The following is a 16241-nucleotide window of genomic DNA, read 5'->3' on the forward strand; positions in this document are numbered from 1 at the left end:
TTACGGATCAAGCGATAAAAAAAACCACTATTGAACAGAAAGATAAAAGCACAGAAAAGATAACTCTGCAGGCGTGCTTAAGCAACAGAAAGATAACTCTCAGGATTGACCGAAACCTCGAAAAGTTCGCAGTGATATTGAACTAGAACATTGGGTTTATAGAATGGTGTCCGTAACTAGATTCTGTAGTCTAATAACAAGAAATGTTCGCACTGCTTTAAGGTATATATTTGTTAAATAGTGAAAAAATATTTTCAGAAAATGTCTTATAACTTAAGCTGATAGAAATTTCGTCTGCCACTTCAATTGTTAATTAAATTAGTATGAGTGCAATGACTGATTGGTGCATTATTTTACTCTATTTCTCATCATCGATTCTCTCCGCTTTTGTCACGAGTGAAGGTTATTTAATAATCTCTGGCTATATGTTGCGTTCATATTGACTCAGTGCAGTATGTTGCCTTGAGCTTATGCTTATTTGTGCGTAGACAGATTTTTAATAAAATAATATCTTAAGACATACTTTGGTGGTATTTTGCAGAGCAAGTGTCAGACACTATGATCCTGAAACAGGCGGAGAAGAGTTTAAAGCAACATCAGTTACAATGTTAAGCAAAGAAGACGACGAAAATATTTATGTCGAGGCCTACAGCACGTTAGGGTTTAAACTCAGCAGTGGTTTTCGCATCATTGGCCCCTGCATTCTCTTTCCACGTTCAATTCTGCACTGGGGGGTAAGTAAAGTTTCTTTTTTTTTTTTACTGCCTATTCAATGAATGTGAATTTAAGTAAGTTTCAGGAAACTTATATAGAGTCTAAACATAATCATTAGACGTTGAAATGCTCAGTATTTTAAAGCAAAATCAGGACGCACTAGATTCTAAACATTTTTGTGTATTTATGATTTTTTATATTTTACGATGATGTATCTTTAAACTATTGAAAACATATTAATAGTGACCTACATTTCAGATTGCCGGTGCTCAAGATATCAATGAGAAGTCACTCAGTCTGTTTCCTTTACTGGAACCAAAACTGGGTAAGTGTTATGATTTGTCTTTCATGGTGTTAAATGGGATTATATCTTGCAGCACAAACCATAGTACACAAATATGTTTTTGAGTAGACTTTGACTTCCTAATGGAACTGCTTGTGTGTGAGTTTGTCATATTTATTCTTCTTCCAGACTTAATATAGCATCATGTTTAGTAAAGTCCTTTAAAAGCAGCATAGATATTTAAGTGACTTGCTTTGCAAATTTCAGTTATTCAGTACAATTTGTTTTTTTTTTTATTTTTATCTATATCAGAGGATTAACATTTTTTAAAGAAAAAAATGAATATGTTCACAGACATCTTGATCCTGGGAATAGGTGACTATGGAACGAAATATGACAAGAACATCATCAAGTATTTACGTTCACACAGGATTAATGTGGAGATTCTCCCAACGGTAAGTTAAATGTAAAGAAGTTCACCTAAACTTGGTCCTGAGTCCCCAGTTAAATAGGGAGGCACAAAATCATTTGATGACTGCTCTGAGAAAAGGAAGGAGAATTTCTTGAGGAGTTTTAAAGTACTAATGAATATTCTTAGGATACGAAATAGTTATCTTATTATTTGGGACCATTATTTTATTCAGTAATAGGTGATTGTTTTGACAAGGGCATACGATTTTTTTTAACTTTCGAAAGAATTTATTTATTTCAAATAAATCTTGACTATGCATGTATTTAATCTTTGATTGGTTCCTTTAAACCTAGGTAAATGTCATCCCCTAACCTTTTGTTTGTTTGGGAGGGAGGTGTTAGAGACCACAATTTTCTTAGGGCCAACTTTTTATCGTGAGGGAAGTACCCATCTTCTCTCTCTCACTTCCTTACCCACCACAATCCTCCATGGAGTCAGGTACCTATTCTCAATAGCCAGGTCAACTGGGGAAAGTTTGCTATGCCACACAAGTATCTAACAGCATGCCTTCAGATGCCAGTGCTCTAACTATTCAGCACTTTGTTTATTCATTTAAAACTAATTCAAATGCAATTAATGGGTGTGTGTTATTCATTAAATCATTTCTAAAATTCTTACCACAAACTTGTATCATACACATCCATGGTTCTTACCCATGATTTTGGACAGAAGTGAAGATTTTCCACAATGTCACAAAAGTATGCTACCTAATTTAGCCTTATTATTATTATATGTCTGAAGATGTTGCATTGCACTTATATACACAAACAGTTAGACATGGTAAAGTCGCACACAAAAGAAGTTTATTGGCGTGGCACTGCTTTCTGCGAGATCTATCACCCTTATGTAGGACTTAATTGTAGAGATGTCTAGAGGGGGTTTGGAGTGGCCAGCTTCCCATTAGGGTTCTGACAGACTTCACCCAGAAAAAGTTTTTGATCAAAAAGAATTCAGTTAGAATGTTAATTTGGACAATGAATATTCTAATATGACAATGGGCTGCTGGCACAAAAGTACAGGACAAAATTTTAAAGATTGTTTAAAACTATTTGTTTTATTCTGTATGAACTATTTTATTTGTTTTTCATGTACAAAATGAGAATGAATGTTAAAAAGTCCCAGATGCGCAGAGTTTGAGAAAATAGGTGGTGAAGGACAAATTTCTTATAAAAAATATTTGTACACTATATGCAAATGAAGTGTACCAAAAAAATCTCTGATATTTTATCACAACAAGACAAAATTCAAATGCAGTAAAATGTGCTTTGAAACGCTCGGACGGAAAAACAAACACCTCCCATCTTTTGGTCTGAACGGTTCGGGTTTATACATAAAACGACCTCAGGTGCTAAACGTGAACTTCTAACCTCAAACCCTAATTCATAACGCTGAACCCTATGTCATTAATTTTTATAGTACCGTTTAGTGACTACACCAAACCCCATCTTTGCGGTGGTTGTATGATCCTACCGCTGCTTGTTCCGGAAGGAGAATTTGTTTTAAAACGTTCTGGTGTGAAGCAAAACATCTGCTAAGCGTATCCAACAACAGTCGGAAGATCTCATTAAAGCAGACCATATACGTATACATACAGATTGCTGAGCAGGATGAAGGATAACGTAGACAGAAAGATTAAGATATTAAATCAAATTTCAGTACAACTATAGGGAGTTTTACCAACACAAAATTAGGCAAGAAAAAGTGAATCATGAGCCAGGAAATTTCAAGTGTGCTGGCATGGTCAGTACTTCAAATTTCAATGTGGACAAAAAAGATTTGTCCTCGAACCATGAAAAACGATTACCCCCCTTCTCCGCCCTATGAAGTTACAGCACGATACACCAAGACCGTAAATGATCATTTATAAATATAAGTTCTTAACATACACTTTCGCCATTTTAGTTTTAGATCGTTCTGTTACGCATGGAATCTTTGTTTCCTTTCCAGGACCAGGCATGCGCAACTTTTAACTTCCTCAACGCCGAGCGACGGGTCGTGGCAGCTGCTCTTGTGCCGCCTAGCTATATGCACTTGGAGAATGACGAGGACCTGATCGTGCGCGCCCAGCTAGAACAGCAGCAGGAACTTTTCGGGATAGAACACACGTCGTCCTTCGAGAACGCCCCTGGCGAGTTAGCCCCTCAACTGGAATACCTCAAAAAGGAGCTTCTTCCGAAACTGGGCTTTCCACTAAATGAAAATCAGTCGGAAAAGAAAAACCTCGATCAAGAAAATTCAAAGGAAAAGAGATGATGGACAATACTAGCAAGTTCTTTGGTTTGACTGTCATGTACCTAGAGGCTGAGTGACTTCATAGTGTTGCTTGGGGGAGGGAAGGGGTATCGGTATCGGATGGAGAAATATTGGATGCTGCTGTAACATTATTTAGACGTTGGAAAATATAAAAAATATAATTATTATTCGTAAAGTCTTTAATGGAAAAAGAGTGGGTGCTTTAAACACGATCGATTACTGCTGACAACTATTTTGAATCACAATAATTAAATAGAGCAGCTTGCCGCATGTTTAAACTCGTATCTACAGCTGCTTCTTTACTGTGTAGGGTAGGAGTATTCGAGAGGTTAAACTTTGCGTACATTGTCATGGATGGCATTGCTGACGTATGTACTGTTAAACGACTATAATGAGACTTGAGTGAGTGTCGTACCCCGCCCAAAGCTAGGCTCGCCGCACTATACATAGACAGATTAATCAAAAAAATCTACAATCTACACACACACTCATGCGCAAATAAAAATAATCCCTACCAAAACGCACGAAGTGTAGGCAGAACATTATGAAAAGCTCCAGCGTTACAAGCAAAATTGTGACCTAGTGAGTATTTCTTCAAAGCATATTTAAAAGGTATGGTAGACTCAGTGCAATGACTATACGAAAAGGAATTCTGCAGCTTAGGGAAAGAAAAGCGGTGTATCCATTTAAGAACATCAGATATACAAAAACACGGGAAAAAAATTGCGTGAAAAAAGAATTGTGACTGATCAGCGACAGTTTGCTCTACTTTTTTTTTTTTAAGTTTCCATTTGAAGCCAGCGTTAACAGCGATTTCCTTGATGGTACAAAGGTAAGTGGGCGCTTCATTACTTCACACTCGCCCATCGCAGTCTCATATCTGCACTCGCATCAACATTACTGTTTTCGCACAAGAATGGCCTCACACAGTTTTATAAAACAAGATTTTATTTTTTAAAAATTAAACGACGGCACATTTAAAAAGAGAATGCTGCTGCCATGAAAATCAACCCATCCAGTTTAATAATTGGATTTATACTACAGCTGTGGTGCTGTTCCAAGTGAAACGTCTTGAAGGCTGCTTCAATAGAAGCAGTGCCATCATCGTCAACAGTAGACGACCGCATTGAACAAGATGAGTGTAGCTCCCTCTGGTGGACAGGTGAAGGCGTCTACATCTAGAAAAAAGGAAACCTCAAATCTGAGGGTTATAGCGTTAGGCGCCGCTAAAAACCCACTGCTCGACGAAAGCTCTGGCGTCCTTGGCAGGGTCAAGGCGGCGAAAGACGGTGCCCACGATCGGCACCTTGCCCAGGTGACACAACAGTACACTTATGTCATCATTTTCACCTTGGCTATCTGTAGAGACGGAGTCAACTTCTCGGATGCGAGCGAGCAGATCCTGAAAAGAAACGAGAAAAATATTAGATGATTTATTATTCGAGCGCGCTGTCGTGCACATTGCAATACCTAGTCCATTCAAAGGAAATCGGGGAATGGGTGATAAACATTCAATAAACATCATTGAAGTAAATAAAAATCCATCAAATATTTAAAAAGCAAAAAAATTATAAGATATCGACAACAGCCGTGCTATAAGTGGAAAATTAAACTCTTCAGGGGACTAAAAATAGCAGTTATGAATGGAAATGAGTTCCAGACATGAGGTCCACATTCAGCAAATGTCAGCAATTCTTCATGAAGAATCTCATCTAAACCAAATCAGTGTAAGAGGCGATTAGGCAGGTACACTTCGTCGGGATGATCAATAATTCGCCGATTAAGACTATACCAAGTTGAATTGGGATGATAACGCTTATGCTTTTAATGGTATACCCCTGTTGTTCTGCTTTTGGGGGAAAACATTTTGTTTTCCCAAATTTGGGATATGGTACGAGTCGCCTGTCCCATTGCTTTAACTGGCTGACAATTTTTGAAACGCAGATGTGTCAAGTAAGTGCTAGTGTTCCTGCTAGACAGGATATGTCCTGTTAAGACGTCCCTCGCCTACAGCGGAATTCCTTTCACTTCCTGACCCCAGTCATAGGACTCGGTTGAGCTTGCCTACCGACGCACTTCACTGACGCACTGTCAGGACTGGGCTGCGGTTGGGGAGTGTGAGAGACAGAACGCGCAGAAAATAGCAAAACACCGCAAAGAAAACACGGGTAATTTCGTGCTTTGCATACCTCGTGACCCTTTCCCCACACACGTGATCTCAAAACGTGACAGAGCATTGTACTTTCCTCAAGGTACACCCGTGTTGATGTAAGGGGAGGCAACTATTTGCTAACGGTTTGTTAGGAAATTCAAAAGATAACAGCTGCTAAACCAAGAAGGCTTTTCACTTCATTTTCAGACCGCGTTTGCAACTTGTAAGGCAGCTGCCGTGACTGTCAGATAAAATTCGAAACTCTAGTTTTTTTGGCTTTGTTTTGTTTTTAGCACTTGTTTATGCAGCTTCAAAAGAATTGTAAGGTTAGGGTTAGGGTGGGTCTGATGAAAGTTTGTCAATGCGAGGCCTGTTAAAACAAAAATATTTAAGCAAAACCCTACACGTGTAAACTCTACATCCAATATGCAATCAGAAACACTGCACTGTAAGCCGAACATCGTAGCAAAACAATATCGTGCGCGCGCTAAACGTGGCACATGAACGACCGGGGTAAGGTAGTAGGTAGGGGGGATAGGGGGCAGGGGAGGAGGGCGCGGTAACAGTCTCTCGGATCTCTGCTCCAGTTTTAATCTGTCGACTAGTGTGACAGCAGGCGAATCGATTGCAGCATATGACAACTATATATTATTCAAACTTTATTACTCGAAAACACTCTCCTCTTCCTGCCAGATTTATAGACCCCGGGTGGGCAATTGGGAAGGGGTGGCAAATAAAGTAAACGTCCGCCAGTATAATCTCGAAGCCAGGTAACAGCGAATAGTCTCTATATAACCCATCGGTTGCATTATATTGATCAGGGCTTATCTTAAATGATAGAAGGAAGAGGGAGTATCTATAAGGACACAGAAAGTGTACAAGCAAGTGAACGTTTCGTTGGCTTCGCGTGTTTAAAGATCTAGTGGGGTGCAATTTTTGTTTAAAATTCAGTGTTAAAGACTATTTCTTAAGAAAACCTGGGTACATTCTCATTCTCAAGATGCAGGCCTATAACCACCATGCACGGAAAGATGTTAACATCCCAGAGGTCAGAAATGTACAAGGATACGTTTGTGTTGTCAGGGCTACAGCCAGTGGGAGAGCTGGAACAGTATGTTAATTAGGCAGAGGCATAGACAAACGTGACGTCACGATTTTGACCTCTTTCTTTGCACGATGTCAGTAGGCCTGCATCTCCAAAATGGCGAAGGGTGGGGGAAGAGAGGTATGCACCTAAACTGTGGGAAATAATATCTAAACTTGAAACATTTATTAGAAACAAAACTGCCCAACACTAGACCTTTAAGCCGTCATGGCAGTTATTTTGTTTCAGGTAAAAAGGACCAACAGGACGCTACCTGTATGCCTTGCCGGAACTGCTGCCATTTGTCCAGCTGCTGCTTGCAGCACGCGTCACGCATAATCTTGGCGGAGCACATGCCGGTCATGAAGCGATGCTCGCTCACCCGGTCGTGATCGAAGTCATCTCGAAGCCTGGCGACGCAGGCGTCTGTGGACATGTCAAAAAAAAAAAATGCAATGTCACTACGATGGTTAATCATAGAAACACGCATCCTCTTATCAACCCTCAAACATTCTCACACATATGAGAATCAGGAAGTTATATGCCTAGGCTTGTTCGAGATAAACAGTCTAATGTAATGGACTGTTCATGTTATCTTTCAACGAACTCGGCAAAACTAGGCGAGTGCAAGGAACAGACGAATGCACCCGGCAGACAATCAAAGTTTAATGAGTACAAATCATGCACTTGAATCGACTGAACATAAGCGAACCTTTAAGAACAGATAACCTAGGCAATGACCAACTATGCAAATGCAATCTGTATAAATCATCTTTTCAAAACCAGTGAAAAAATAAAAACATTTGGGGTGCAATGGTGGCTTGCAAGAATAGGCATCCACACGGATGCACGTTAGCCTGGCATACATGAATGCGGACACTCATACAAACACCTGTGCACATGCATGGCAGAGAAAGTTTTGCTTCAAATGCCTTGTGAATTTGGTCAGCGAGAATGATCGAGTAAACAAAAGGTTGTTTGTACTCACCGCCAGCAACCAACGAAAATATACCTGAGCGAGAAAGCAAAACCCCCTACCAGTAGAATTTTTATTAGCGGAGAACCTTGTTTGTTCTACTACACTTCTGTTAAAAAACAAGTGGGTCGCCAGAATCGCACAGTGTTTTCACAGAGATCGGTTGCTGAAACTTTAGAAGTGTCTCTACAAGGATGTTCATTGTCGTTTACTTGAACTCTCAAACCTTTTTTTTTTCTCACTCTGTTATATCCGTTTTCCCCGTCCCTGGAAAGCCACGAATAAAGTGTGCATCTGCTGCAGTGGATGTTGCACGTGTGGTAAAGAACCCTTGTATTTCAGTACGCAAACCAGCTTTGATGTTAGCTGACCGGTTGCAAATCAAAATAAAAAGTAAACTACAAATGACATTGAGAAAGTTCTCCAACAGATTTCTGATTGTCAGGTCATCTTTTTCACACCTAGCTCACCTAAGAATTTTGATTATATGGGATAAATACTGTTTCCAGCAGAATGAACCTAGACCCTTGTAACAAAACACGTACACGAAAATCTGAGAAAAAGACTCTTAAATGTTATGGTTTAATGGCTAATGGGGTAGCATTAAGGATTGGAGTACATACCGATGCTGTCCACCTCCTTGAATGTATGCTCCAGCGCGTGTCCCAGGTCGTCGAGATGATGGATAGAGACATCTATCGCGGGGTCGTTGCAGTTTTCGCATCGGCTCATGAATGTGACGTTGGCGCTGTCGACGATGTTGTTGTCGAGGTCTGAGGGACAGGAGTCTGAGTGACAGCCGCAGAAGTCAACATTGCTGTTGCCGTTTTCGCTGCTCATGTCCTTGAAATGCACGGCGATGGTGTGGCGTTGTTTCTCGCTCTTTGCGTTCCTTCGCAAGATGCCTTTGAAAGGGGTAAGGTTCGGCATTTTCCTTTCAGTCACAAGAGAAAACTCTGGAAACAAACAATGTACCTGTTTAGTTTTTCTCCGTATGATAGTATTGTTAACACACAGACAACAATTTCTTATGTAACGACCTTAACCAGACAATTAAAAGAATGACCAGGTTTGACTTAGTATTCATATAACCGTTATGTATATTGATAAACTTACTCAAACGTGAGTCCATATTTGTCCTATGAAGAATGGCATAATATGCCGAATATGTGGACTGACTGGCAATGTTTTGAATAGTCATACAAATGTTGGTAAACAGTCAAATATAATGAAGTACGGTTAGACGGTTCAGTAAAAATGACAGTTCGTTGTCAAAATTTAACTACCACGTTTGTGTTTTGGATCACAACTTGATTAGTTAGCTACAGCAAGATTCAACCACACATGCCTTTAGTGCAGGTCTCGTGAGAAGTGGCGGTTCTTCCCCAAACACGGTACTAATCCAAACAGAGACTTTCTTGGGTCTACACACAATTCTTTTCAATGTTCCCAAAAATAACGTACCGACAACCCCAACGGTTTTGATGCTTTCTTGATCTTTTCCGATACCGACGAAAGATCGAGTATTGTAGTTTAATCCTGAAGGTCTGGTCTTCCTGGAGATCGACGTCGAGAACCTCGACACAATCTTTTATTGAAAGTTTATATATCGTCTTCCACAGGTTTTTCCTTTCTATTATATTCTTACACCAAGATTCTGCGGGTAGTTGCCAGTGCGGAAGTCGGAAGTGCGAGTTTACCTTTTGTCGGCAAAGTCTCCTATTTATCTTGTCGCACAAATAGCACAGTTAATCATCAGCTTGAGGAGGAGTTTCCCAGCGGTGAGATGTAGTCCGTAGCGTAAGCACAAATGTTGTCCCCGTCATGCGAGGATAGTTCTTAAAAATCAGTCCGCCTGTACGTCAGTGATAACGTCACAGGAAACTGACACAGCAACAAGTCCAATCATCTCGACTGTTCCTGCTACCACGACCTTACGCGCAGATAAAAATACTAGCCAATCAGATACAAGATTGTTTTTTTCCACTTTCATTTCATTCACTTGGTGGGTCACGTGCTAGTCTGTTGGCGACCACCTGCGTGGCTGACGCGACAAGATGTCACAGTTCTGTGTTAAGCCGGCCACATCGCGCGACACTGACACGTCAGTCCTCGAGGCCGAGGTTTGTCTTGTAGCACACAAGACCAAACTTGTTCAAACAATTGTGCCAGAAGCACGCGCCACTGTCGTGCCAGATTGGGGGAGAGGGAGTCAAGTCAAGGGGTCAAAGGTGAAACTTTTTGCGGACTCGGAGGCCAAGCCGGATCCATGATTTTTTTATCTTGCAGAGTTGTGCGTAGCTAACAGTTTGTTGCCGCTGTTCCGGTCTGGGCAAACAACCTGGGCTGTTTACATCTTCTGCGCTCTAACGAGATTCAACAGGTGCCCCCAGTACTTGTTGAAATGGCCTACGGCTACGTGCACCCTTTACGTCCCGACGTGTTTCCACAGCAAAGTGACGCTCACGTCACCTCCCGCAGTAATGACGGCCGCCCACTCAAACCTAAAAATAAGTCACCGTCTAGAAAATTATGTAAAACTATGTAAAGCTTCTTGAAGAAAACTAATCCCCAATCGTTCAATGCATTAACTCATGCAACCAAGCGTCATGGTTTCCGGGCTCCAGACTTGATCGACGATTAAAAGAACATTAAAGTGGGCATCCTGTCTAAAATGTCTTTACATTCCTTATACAACTGACGCTCATTTCTGCTTAAGCAGACGTAGGAGAATAAGTAAGCTCACAAATAAGCCGTGGAGTGATGCGTGGATGAAGGTGAATGCAAGGGTGAATTTCGAAGAAATGAAGTAGGATATTCAAAATGTTTTTAAGGTTGGAGGAGTGTAAAAAAAAAAAAACTGGGAAAAATGGGAATTACGCTGTGGTGGACCTAGTGTCATACCAGATAAAAGTGTGCATGGTGGATAAACTTTAAAAAAATATGTGATGGGTGAATCTGCATAAATTCGATGCTCCTTTTAGATAAACTTTAATCATCCCTATCACTTCCGTCTCGAAACCTTTCAGTTCCCTATCAGGAAACTAACTGCAGGATGCAGTAACAGTTGAATCCAAGAATAACTCATAGGATAAGAAAACATATGTAATGGGCAAGATAGATAGAGGTATATATCACTGGATTGGACAATGCCTGATGACATTTTGAAACCTTCTCATACACGGTAGTACATAAATAGAAATTGCAGCTTGGTGATTTCTGCTCACGCAGATAATCACGAGAGGAGGACTAGAAATTCACATACCGTGCTATTCGAAATTGCACTCGGGTTGTCCACAAAATGAAAAGCGCTTGTCACTAAGCCAACGAAGTTCTTGGATGGTGGGTTCAGATCTGCCACCTACGGGACCTCTCTCTCCCTGCGTGCGACATCTGCTTATATAGCTGGACTAGCTCAATCACCCCTGGATCACGTGACATGGCCCTAGTTTTTCACTCAGGTGAAGAACCAACCAACCAACCTTCAAAACGCACTCTACTGCAGAACAGACCAACAGGAAACAGCAACCGTTTTATTTTAAAGTTCTAATAAAGGGTTTCAGGATATCACGACTTGTCGATTTCTTCAAATTAATCGATTGTTAATGACCGATAGGTGCTGGTTAATACAATTTAAAGTAAGAAATCACTGTTAAGATAATTTTGATTAACACGCATAGTAAAGTGGTCAGAGTAAAGTTTATGCAGGAGAAAGAAATCGTAGATCCGGTACACATTAATCATTGAAAAAATATTTGCATAAACAGATAGCAAAAGCCGCTTATCGTGAAGTAAGCGCAGAGATAAAGAAAGATCAAAGAAGAGAGTGACAAATGAGAATCCAGAAGTCTTGTTCAACGAGAGAAAGAGAAGAGCTAGTCTTCATCAGGCCAGAGAAAAAAGAAAACAAAAATATGCCAAAACTGTATAGCCAACACTGTTATATGCGGTGTGTGAAACTAATAATTTAACATTTATATATTTATATATACACTGTCAGTACAGAGACTTATGTGGGTCCCATGAAAACACAATTCATACTCAATACAAAGATGTCTGAAAAAAAGAGCAAGAGACTTTGCTGACTGAGAGGCGGATTCACAATATGAGAAAAAAAAAGGGTTGACGATAATGACAAAGAGTATACGTGGATGGAGGAAAGCGAACCTAACATCCGGAAGGAGAGATAGGAAAAATCCAGGACGGATGGTCATGCTGATGTCACCTCCACTAGAGACAAGCGCATGCCCCGAGATGATATCTGAACCTGGGACTTAAACGATTTTCGCTAGACTGATAACGCGCGCTTTACCATAGCTCTACACTCCACTCGAATCAAGAGGTGCAAAGGTTCGATACCCGTGTGGCGCAACAGACTTCACTGTCTGGAATGGGTACCTGATTCTATGGAGGGTCTGCGGAATATGAGGCAGCGAGGGAGAAGAAAAGTGCAAAGCCCTCATTTAAAGCTAGCCCCGAAAAAAGTGAGAACTCTGAACACCTTGCCCCTTACGCCAGCTACAACGATCTACAAAAGGTTAGGAGACGACCTTTACTTTATACTTCTCGAACTGCCTGTGACGAAGTGTAACGAAACCCACCGAGCCCTCTACCTACCAACTTTGCTGACCCACTTTAGAGTACCCGATTCTGTAGAAGGTTCTAGAAGGTAAAGGTCGTGTGGGAGAGGAAATGAGCACTGTGCTCACAAAAAACGCTAACCCTAAGATAAGTGACTAAGCGAGGGCTCTAAAAACTTACCTCCCCACAAATGAAACGTTACGGGACTGTTTGGTACAATTAAGGGTACAACTTTACTTCAGGAGGGCCAAGCCAACTATCTACAGAGAGAAAAAATGGTTAGAATTGGTGTCAGGGTTAGGATTAGGGAATTGGGGTAGGGTTTAGGTTAAGGTTGGGATTATGGTTTTCCCGGTTTCGTGGAGTCATGGAGTCCTTAACAGTATAGGTCAGTAGTTGTGAAGCGAGGTTAAGTCGTTGCCCCGGGGCAACTCTAGGACAAGCAAAGTCATAAAACGGAGTCCATACCCTCGCAGATGCTGTTTAACCCATGAAGCTGTAGTTATAAAGCGGTGGCAAAGAAACAGGAAGTAAACGTCCACGAGATCTGGAAGTCGAATCGTTGCTACGAAAATAAAATGTTCCAGATTTTGCCATTGGGAAACGACTTGCTCCCGATTGATAACTATGGTCCCAGATTGAACAAAGAGGAGTAAGGCGCAGAGTGGTGTGTCGTTATGAACTGCATTTAATAATCTGGGTAATGGGATATTTTGGGTGGTTTGTTTTTCGTTTGTTTGTTGCTTTGTGTGTGTGCATCGGTTAAAATTAAGCCTAGAAGGTAAAAATCATTTGTTCCCTTTCTTTTGTTTTAATATTCTGTACAGATGAAGATTTCATCTGCGATGAAAGGCACCCACCAGTTCTGTCAAATCGAGATGCAAGTATAAGTGTTACCGAGTTTTGAAAAAAAAGGGTCAACGATGTTTCTTAAATGTCGCACGAAATGAATAAAATATTTGTTGTTGTTTGTTAGTGTTTTACACCGTGCCAGCAGCCAAAGCTTTATAACGGCTACTCAGAATGACTGAAGGAGGAGCGTGTAAAACAACAGTCGCACGAATGAGAGTTTAAATGAATGCTGCATTCGCTGTGTGTCATTCCGATCAGCTATAAATTCTGAAACATCCTTTAGCCGCCTGAAGTGCAGTCACGTATCAAAGGAAGTCTCACGGACTGTACAATAGGACACGCCAATGAGAGAGTAAAACAATGTATATCCGTTAATAACACATCCTATTATTTGTCAGACGGAATTATAATGAGGGGTGATTTTTATTTTCTCTTTCGCCCATGAACAACACACGCACAAACACGCACGCACAAACACTTTACCACTCCCTTTCAGTTTAAAACAATAAAACGGAAGGAAAGAGCATTTATGTGTACACGAAATAAGCTTTTAAACATCTAGAGACGAACCGTGAACAAGAAAAAAAAATCAAAGAGAGAGAGAGAGAGAGTTTGTGTGAGAGAGAGAGAGCCGCATGTATGGTATTGTTGGCATAGCAACAAATTTGCAATCTTTCTTTAGAACTGTGAGACGACGTGAGAGAAAGAAAAAAAAATTAGAGAAAACTTACTTGTCACATAATCGTCTCACTCCCGTTGAGTTTAGATGATCGGCGACTGGTTACAAGAAATCACCAGAACTTAGGTCACGTGACAATGAATGACCACGTGATCAAACATAGCTGATTTGAGCTCACGTGTACTTGGCCAGTAGCCTTGTGAAGCTCAACACAGAAGTGCAAGATAAATGGGTGGTGGTAGATACAATTATGTGAGTTCATGCCTTCGTTCCATCCACCCTCCCCTTCTGACACACTGCGCAGTTGATATATGTTCAGCTTTGTTTCAGAATACATAATTACTTCAATATTACTTTATGAACTACATTTATAGACGAACAAAAGAAAAAGCGCGCACTAAAGAGCACAGAAAATGATTGCTCCTCGCAGAAGAAAACAAATTCAGTTTAAAAAAAAGAGGGTCTGTGTTGAGCTAATGTATCGGGAGACATGAAAACGGCAGAAATCAAGTCAGTTTTAGTTTGTTTTGTCTTTTTTTTCCTCGCACGACTAAAAATGACAGCAAGAAAAGGAAGACGTTTTTTTAGAATGCAGAGTACCTATCATTCTAAAGCAAAACAAATCCAGTTTTCGTGGTTCAAATAATGTAGCATTCATAAATGGCAATGAGCAGTGGGACGAAACTTATGAGAAAAAAAAGCCTCGTTCAACCTTCAGTGGCTTTTTTTTAACTTTTATAGAATCCGGATAGAGACAATATATCCTGACGTCAATAAGTCGGCTATGTGAAAAACATTCACTAGCCAACTTTTCATAACTGTTATAAAAATCAGTTTTATAGAGCTGGAATCTGTTGAGACGACTCCTCTGCAGTGGCCTAATGTGTGAACCAGGACAGCCACCGAAGCCTGTTATTGACGGAAACATGCAAATTAAAGCGGGTGTATCACCGCCTTTTCTATATGTTGACGTCAGCAATAGGGAGAAAAAACCGTGGATGATAGTCTACGGTTTTTCCGTTCGTCAGTGACACAGCACTTTTTGTCTGGTCAGGGACGTGAGCCAATGTTTGTCTTTATTCAAACCCCTGGGGCCATAGTTATGAAGAAGAAATTCGTGCATCTATTTCGGAGGTTAAGACACCACGTCTTCATAACTGTTGAGCTAAGAAATTGCTTTAGCCGAAGGTGCTATTCGCGATCAACAATGTTTTCCTAAAGACAACGATGTCGAGCTCTCGTATGCTCCTCCACTGTTGTTGTTGTTGTTATTATTATTACTACTATGTCGGATAGTTCATAATGTTGATTATGAAAAGTATGCAGAGTAAGGGAGGATAAATACACACGGCAAAACACTGGGAAGGTCTCAAAGAGTGGAAAATGTGTCTTGGAGAAATTAAACCGTTGTGACGATGCGCATTTCAAGAAAGGAGAATCGGATTCGGCAGAAAGTGAAATGCTAAGTGACGTTGAGCTGCGCAATAGGCAAAGGCGTGCAGACCTAGATCCTTCATGCACGTGTGCACAGGCACGTACTCAAATGAGTAGAGTTATCTCCCTTCTTCATCACGCTAATCTCGGTGAAGTCTCGGATGGATTAAGGTCGGCTCCACGAGGCCACCACAATATATGTGTAATAAGACAAACGTACACTTACCTTGTATACACACGACGTATCTCACTCACTCACACACACAACGCTCGACGAGATCCCACAGATGATGAGGAGGATGAAGAGATTTGTAGGTGAATCGAAGAGGCACAAGTTCAGAGGAATGTCACTGTGAGAGTTATAAAGAAGATGGCGGACGAAGATCGTTGTTTTTCCACCCGCTCACTCGGCCATTGAATTGTTGTTGTTGTTGTTGTTGTTGTTGTTGTTGTTGTTGTTGAAGAAAAGGGCAAGTGCTTCCACCTTAAGGCGATTTCGCACTCTCGGCCATTAAAGAGCAACTCTCTTTCTTATAAATGTGACGTCTTTTTCTGCTTCAAGTGACGTGGAACAAATGACGCACACAAGACGTCAGACACGACACCAAACAACACGAGACGTACACAGCTCACTACAGTATCGAGCACACTAATACCTGTCTTGCGCACTGAGCCTTAACACCTCGTTGCCAGAAGCTTATGTCAATGCTCACTGTACTAGAGAAACAGGTTTTGAATAACATCGAAAGTATTCGACAGGT

The 16241-nt window shown here is 40.8% G+C and overlaps 2 protein-coding genes across 5 annotated transcripts; one reads left to right on the forward strand and one right to left on the reverse strand.

The window, feature by feature from the left end:
- Nucleotides 1–24: 24 nt before the first annotated feature.
- On the forward strand, nucleotides 25–3889 carry LOC112571677 (NADH dehydrogenase [ubiquinone] 1 alpha subcomplex assembly factor 3-like). Its single transcript, XM_025250865.1, has 5 exons — nucleotides 25–222; nucleotides 542–734; nucleotides 973–1039; nucleotides 1352–1452; nucleotides 3417–3889. Exons 1-5 carry the CDS (start codon nucleotides 164–166, stop codon nucleotides 3720–3722), a joined length of 726 nt encoding a protein of 241 aa, XP_025106650.1. The 5' UTR covers nucleotides 25–163; the 3' UTR covers nucleotides 3723–3889.
- A 763-nt stretch (nucleotides 3890–4652) lies between these two features.
- LOC112571678 lies at nucleotides 4653–11325 on the reverse strand. 4 transcript variants are annotated; one of them, XM_025250870.1, is made up of 4 exons: nucleotides 11200–11325; nucleotides 8558–8890; nucleotides 7233–7384; nucleotides 4653–5124 (listed from the first exon to the last, which is right to left on the reverse strand). In XM_025250870.1, the coding sequence occupies exons 2-4, from the start codon at nucleotides 8862–8864 to the stop codon at nucleotides 4939–4941; spliced, it is 645 nt and encodes a 214-aa protein (XP_025106655.1). In that variant the 5' UTR covers nucleotides 8865–8890; nucleotides 11200–11325; the 3' UTR covers nucleotides 4653–4938. The 4 variants fall into 4 exon arrangements, with proteins under 4 accessions (XP_025106655.1, XP_025106654.1, XP_025106652.1 ...); XM_025250869.1 differs by lacking the exon at nucleotides 11200–11325 and adding an exon at nucleotides 9635–9857; XM_025250867.1 differs by lacking the exon at nucleotides 11200–11325 and adding an exon at nucleotides 9399–9857.
- Nucleotides 11326–16241: the final 4916 nt, after the last annotated feature.

The sequence above is a fragment of the Pomacea canaliculata genome, linkage group LG9, assembly GCF_003073045.1.
Source record: "Pomacea canaliculata isolate SZHN2017 linkage group LG9, ASM307304v1, whole genome shotgun sequence".
In the NCBI taxonomy this organism is placed as follows: domain Eukaryota; kingdom Metazoa; phylum Mollusca; class Gastropoda; order Architaenioglossa; family Ampullariidae; genus Pomacea; species Pomacea canaliculata.

Coding starts and splice junctions, on each gene's coding strand:
- LOC112571677 (XM_025250865.1), top strand. CDS start 164: ATGGTGTCCGTAACTAGATTCTGTAGTCTAATAACAAGAAATGTTCGC. Junction 735..972: donor GTTCAATTCTGCACTGGGGG/GTAAGTAAAGTT, acceptor CCTACATTTCAG/ATTGCCGGTGCTCAAGATAT. Junction 1,453..3,416: donor ATGTGGAGATTCTCCCAACG/GTAAGTTAAATG, acceptor TTTCCTTTCCAG/GACCAGGCATGCGCAACTTT.
- LOC112571678 (XM_025250870.1), bottom strand. CDS start 8,864: ATGCCGAACCTTACCCCTTTCAAAGGCATCTTGCGAAGGAACGCAAAG. Junction 7,385..8,557: donor CAAGGAGGTGGACAGCATCG/GTATGTACTCCA, acceptor ACATGTCCACAG/ACGCCTGCGTCGCCAGGCTT. Junction 5,125..7,232: donor AGTTCCGGCAAGGCATACAG/GTAGCGTCCTGT, acceptor GTTTCTTTTCAG/GATCTGCTCGCTCGCATCCG.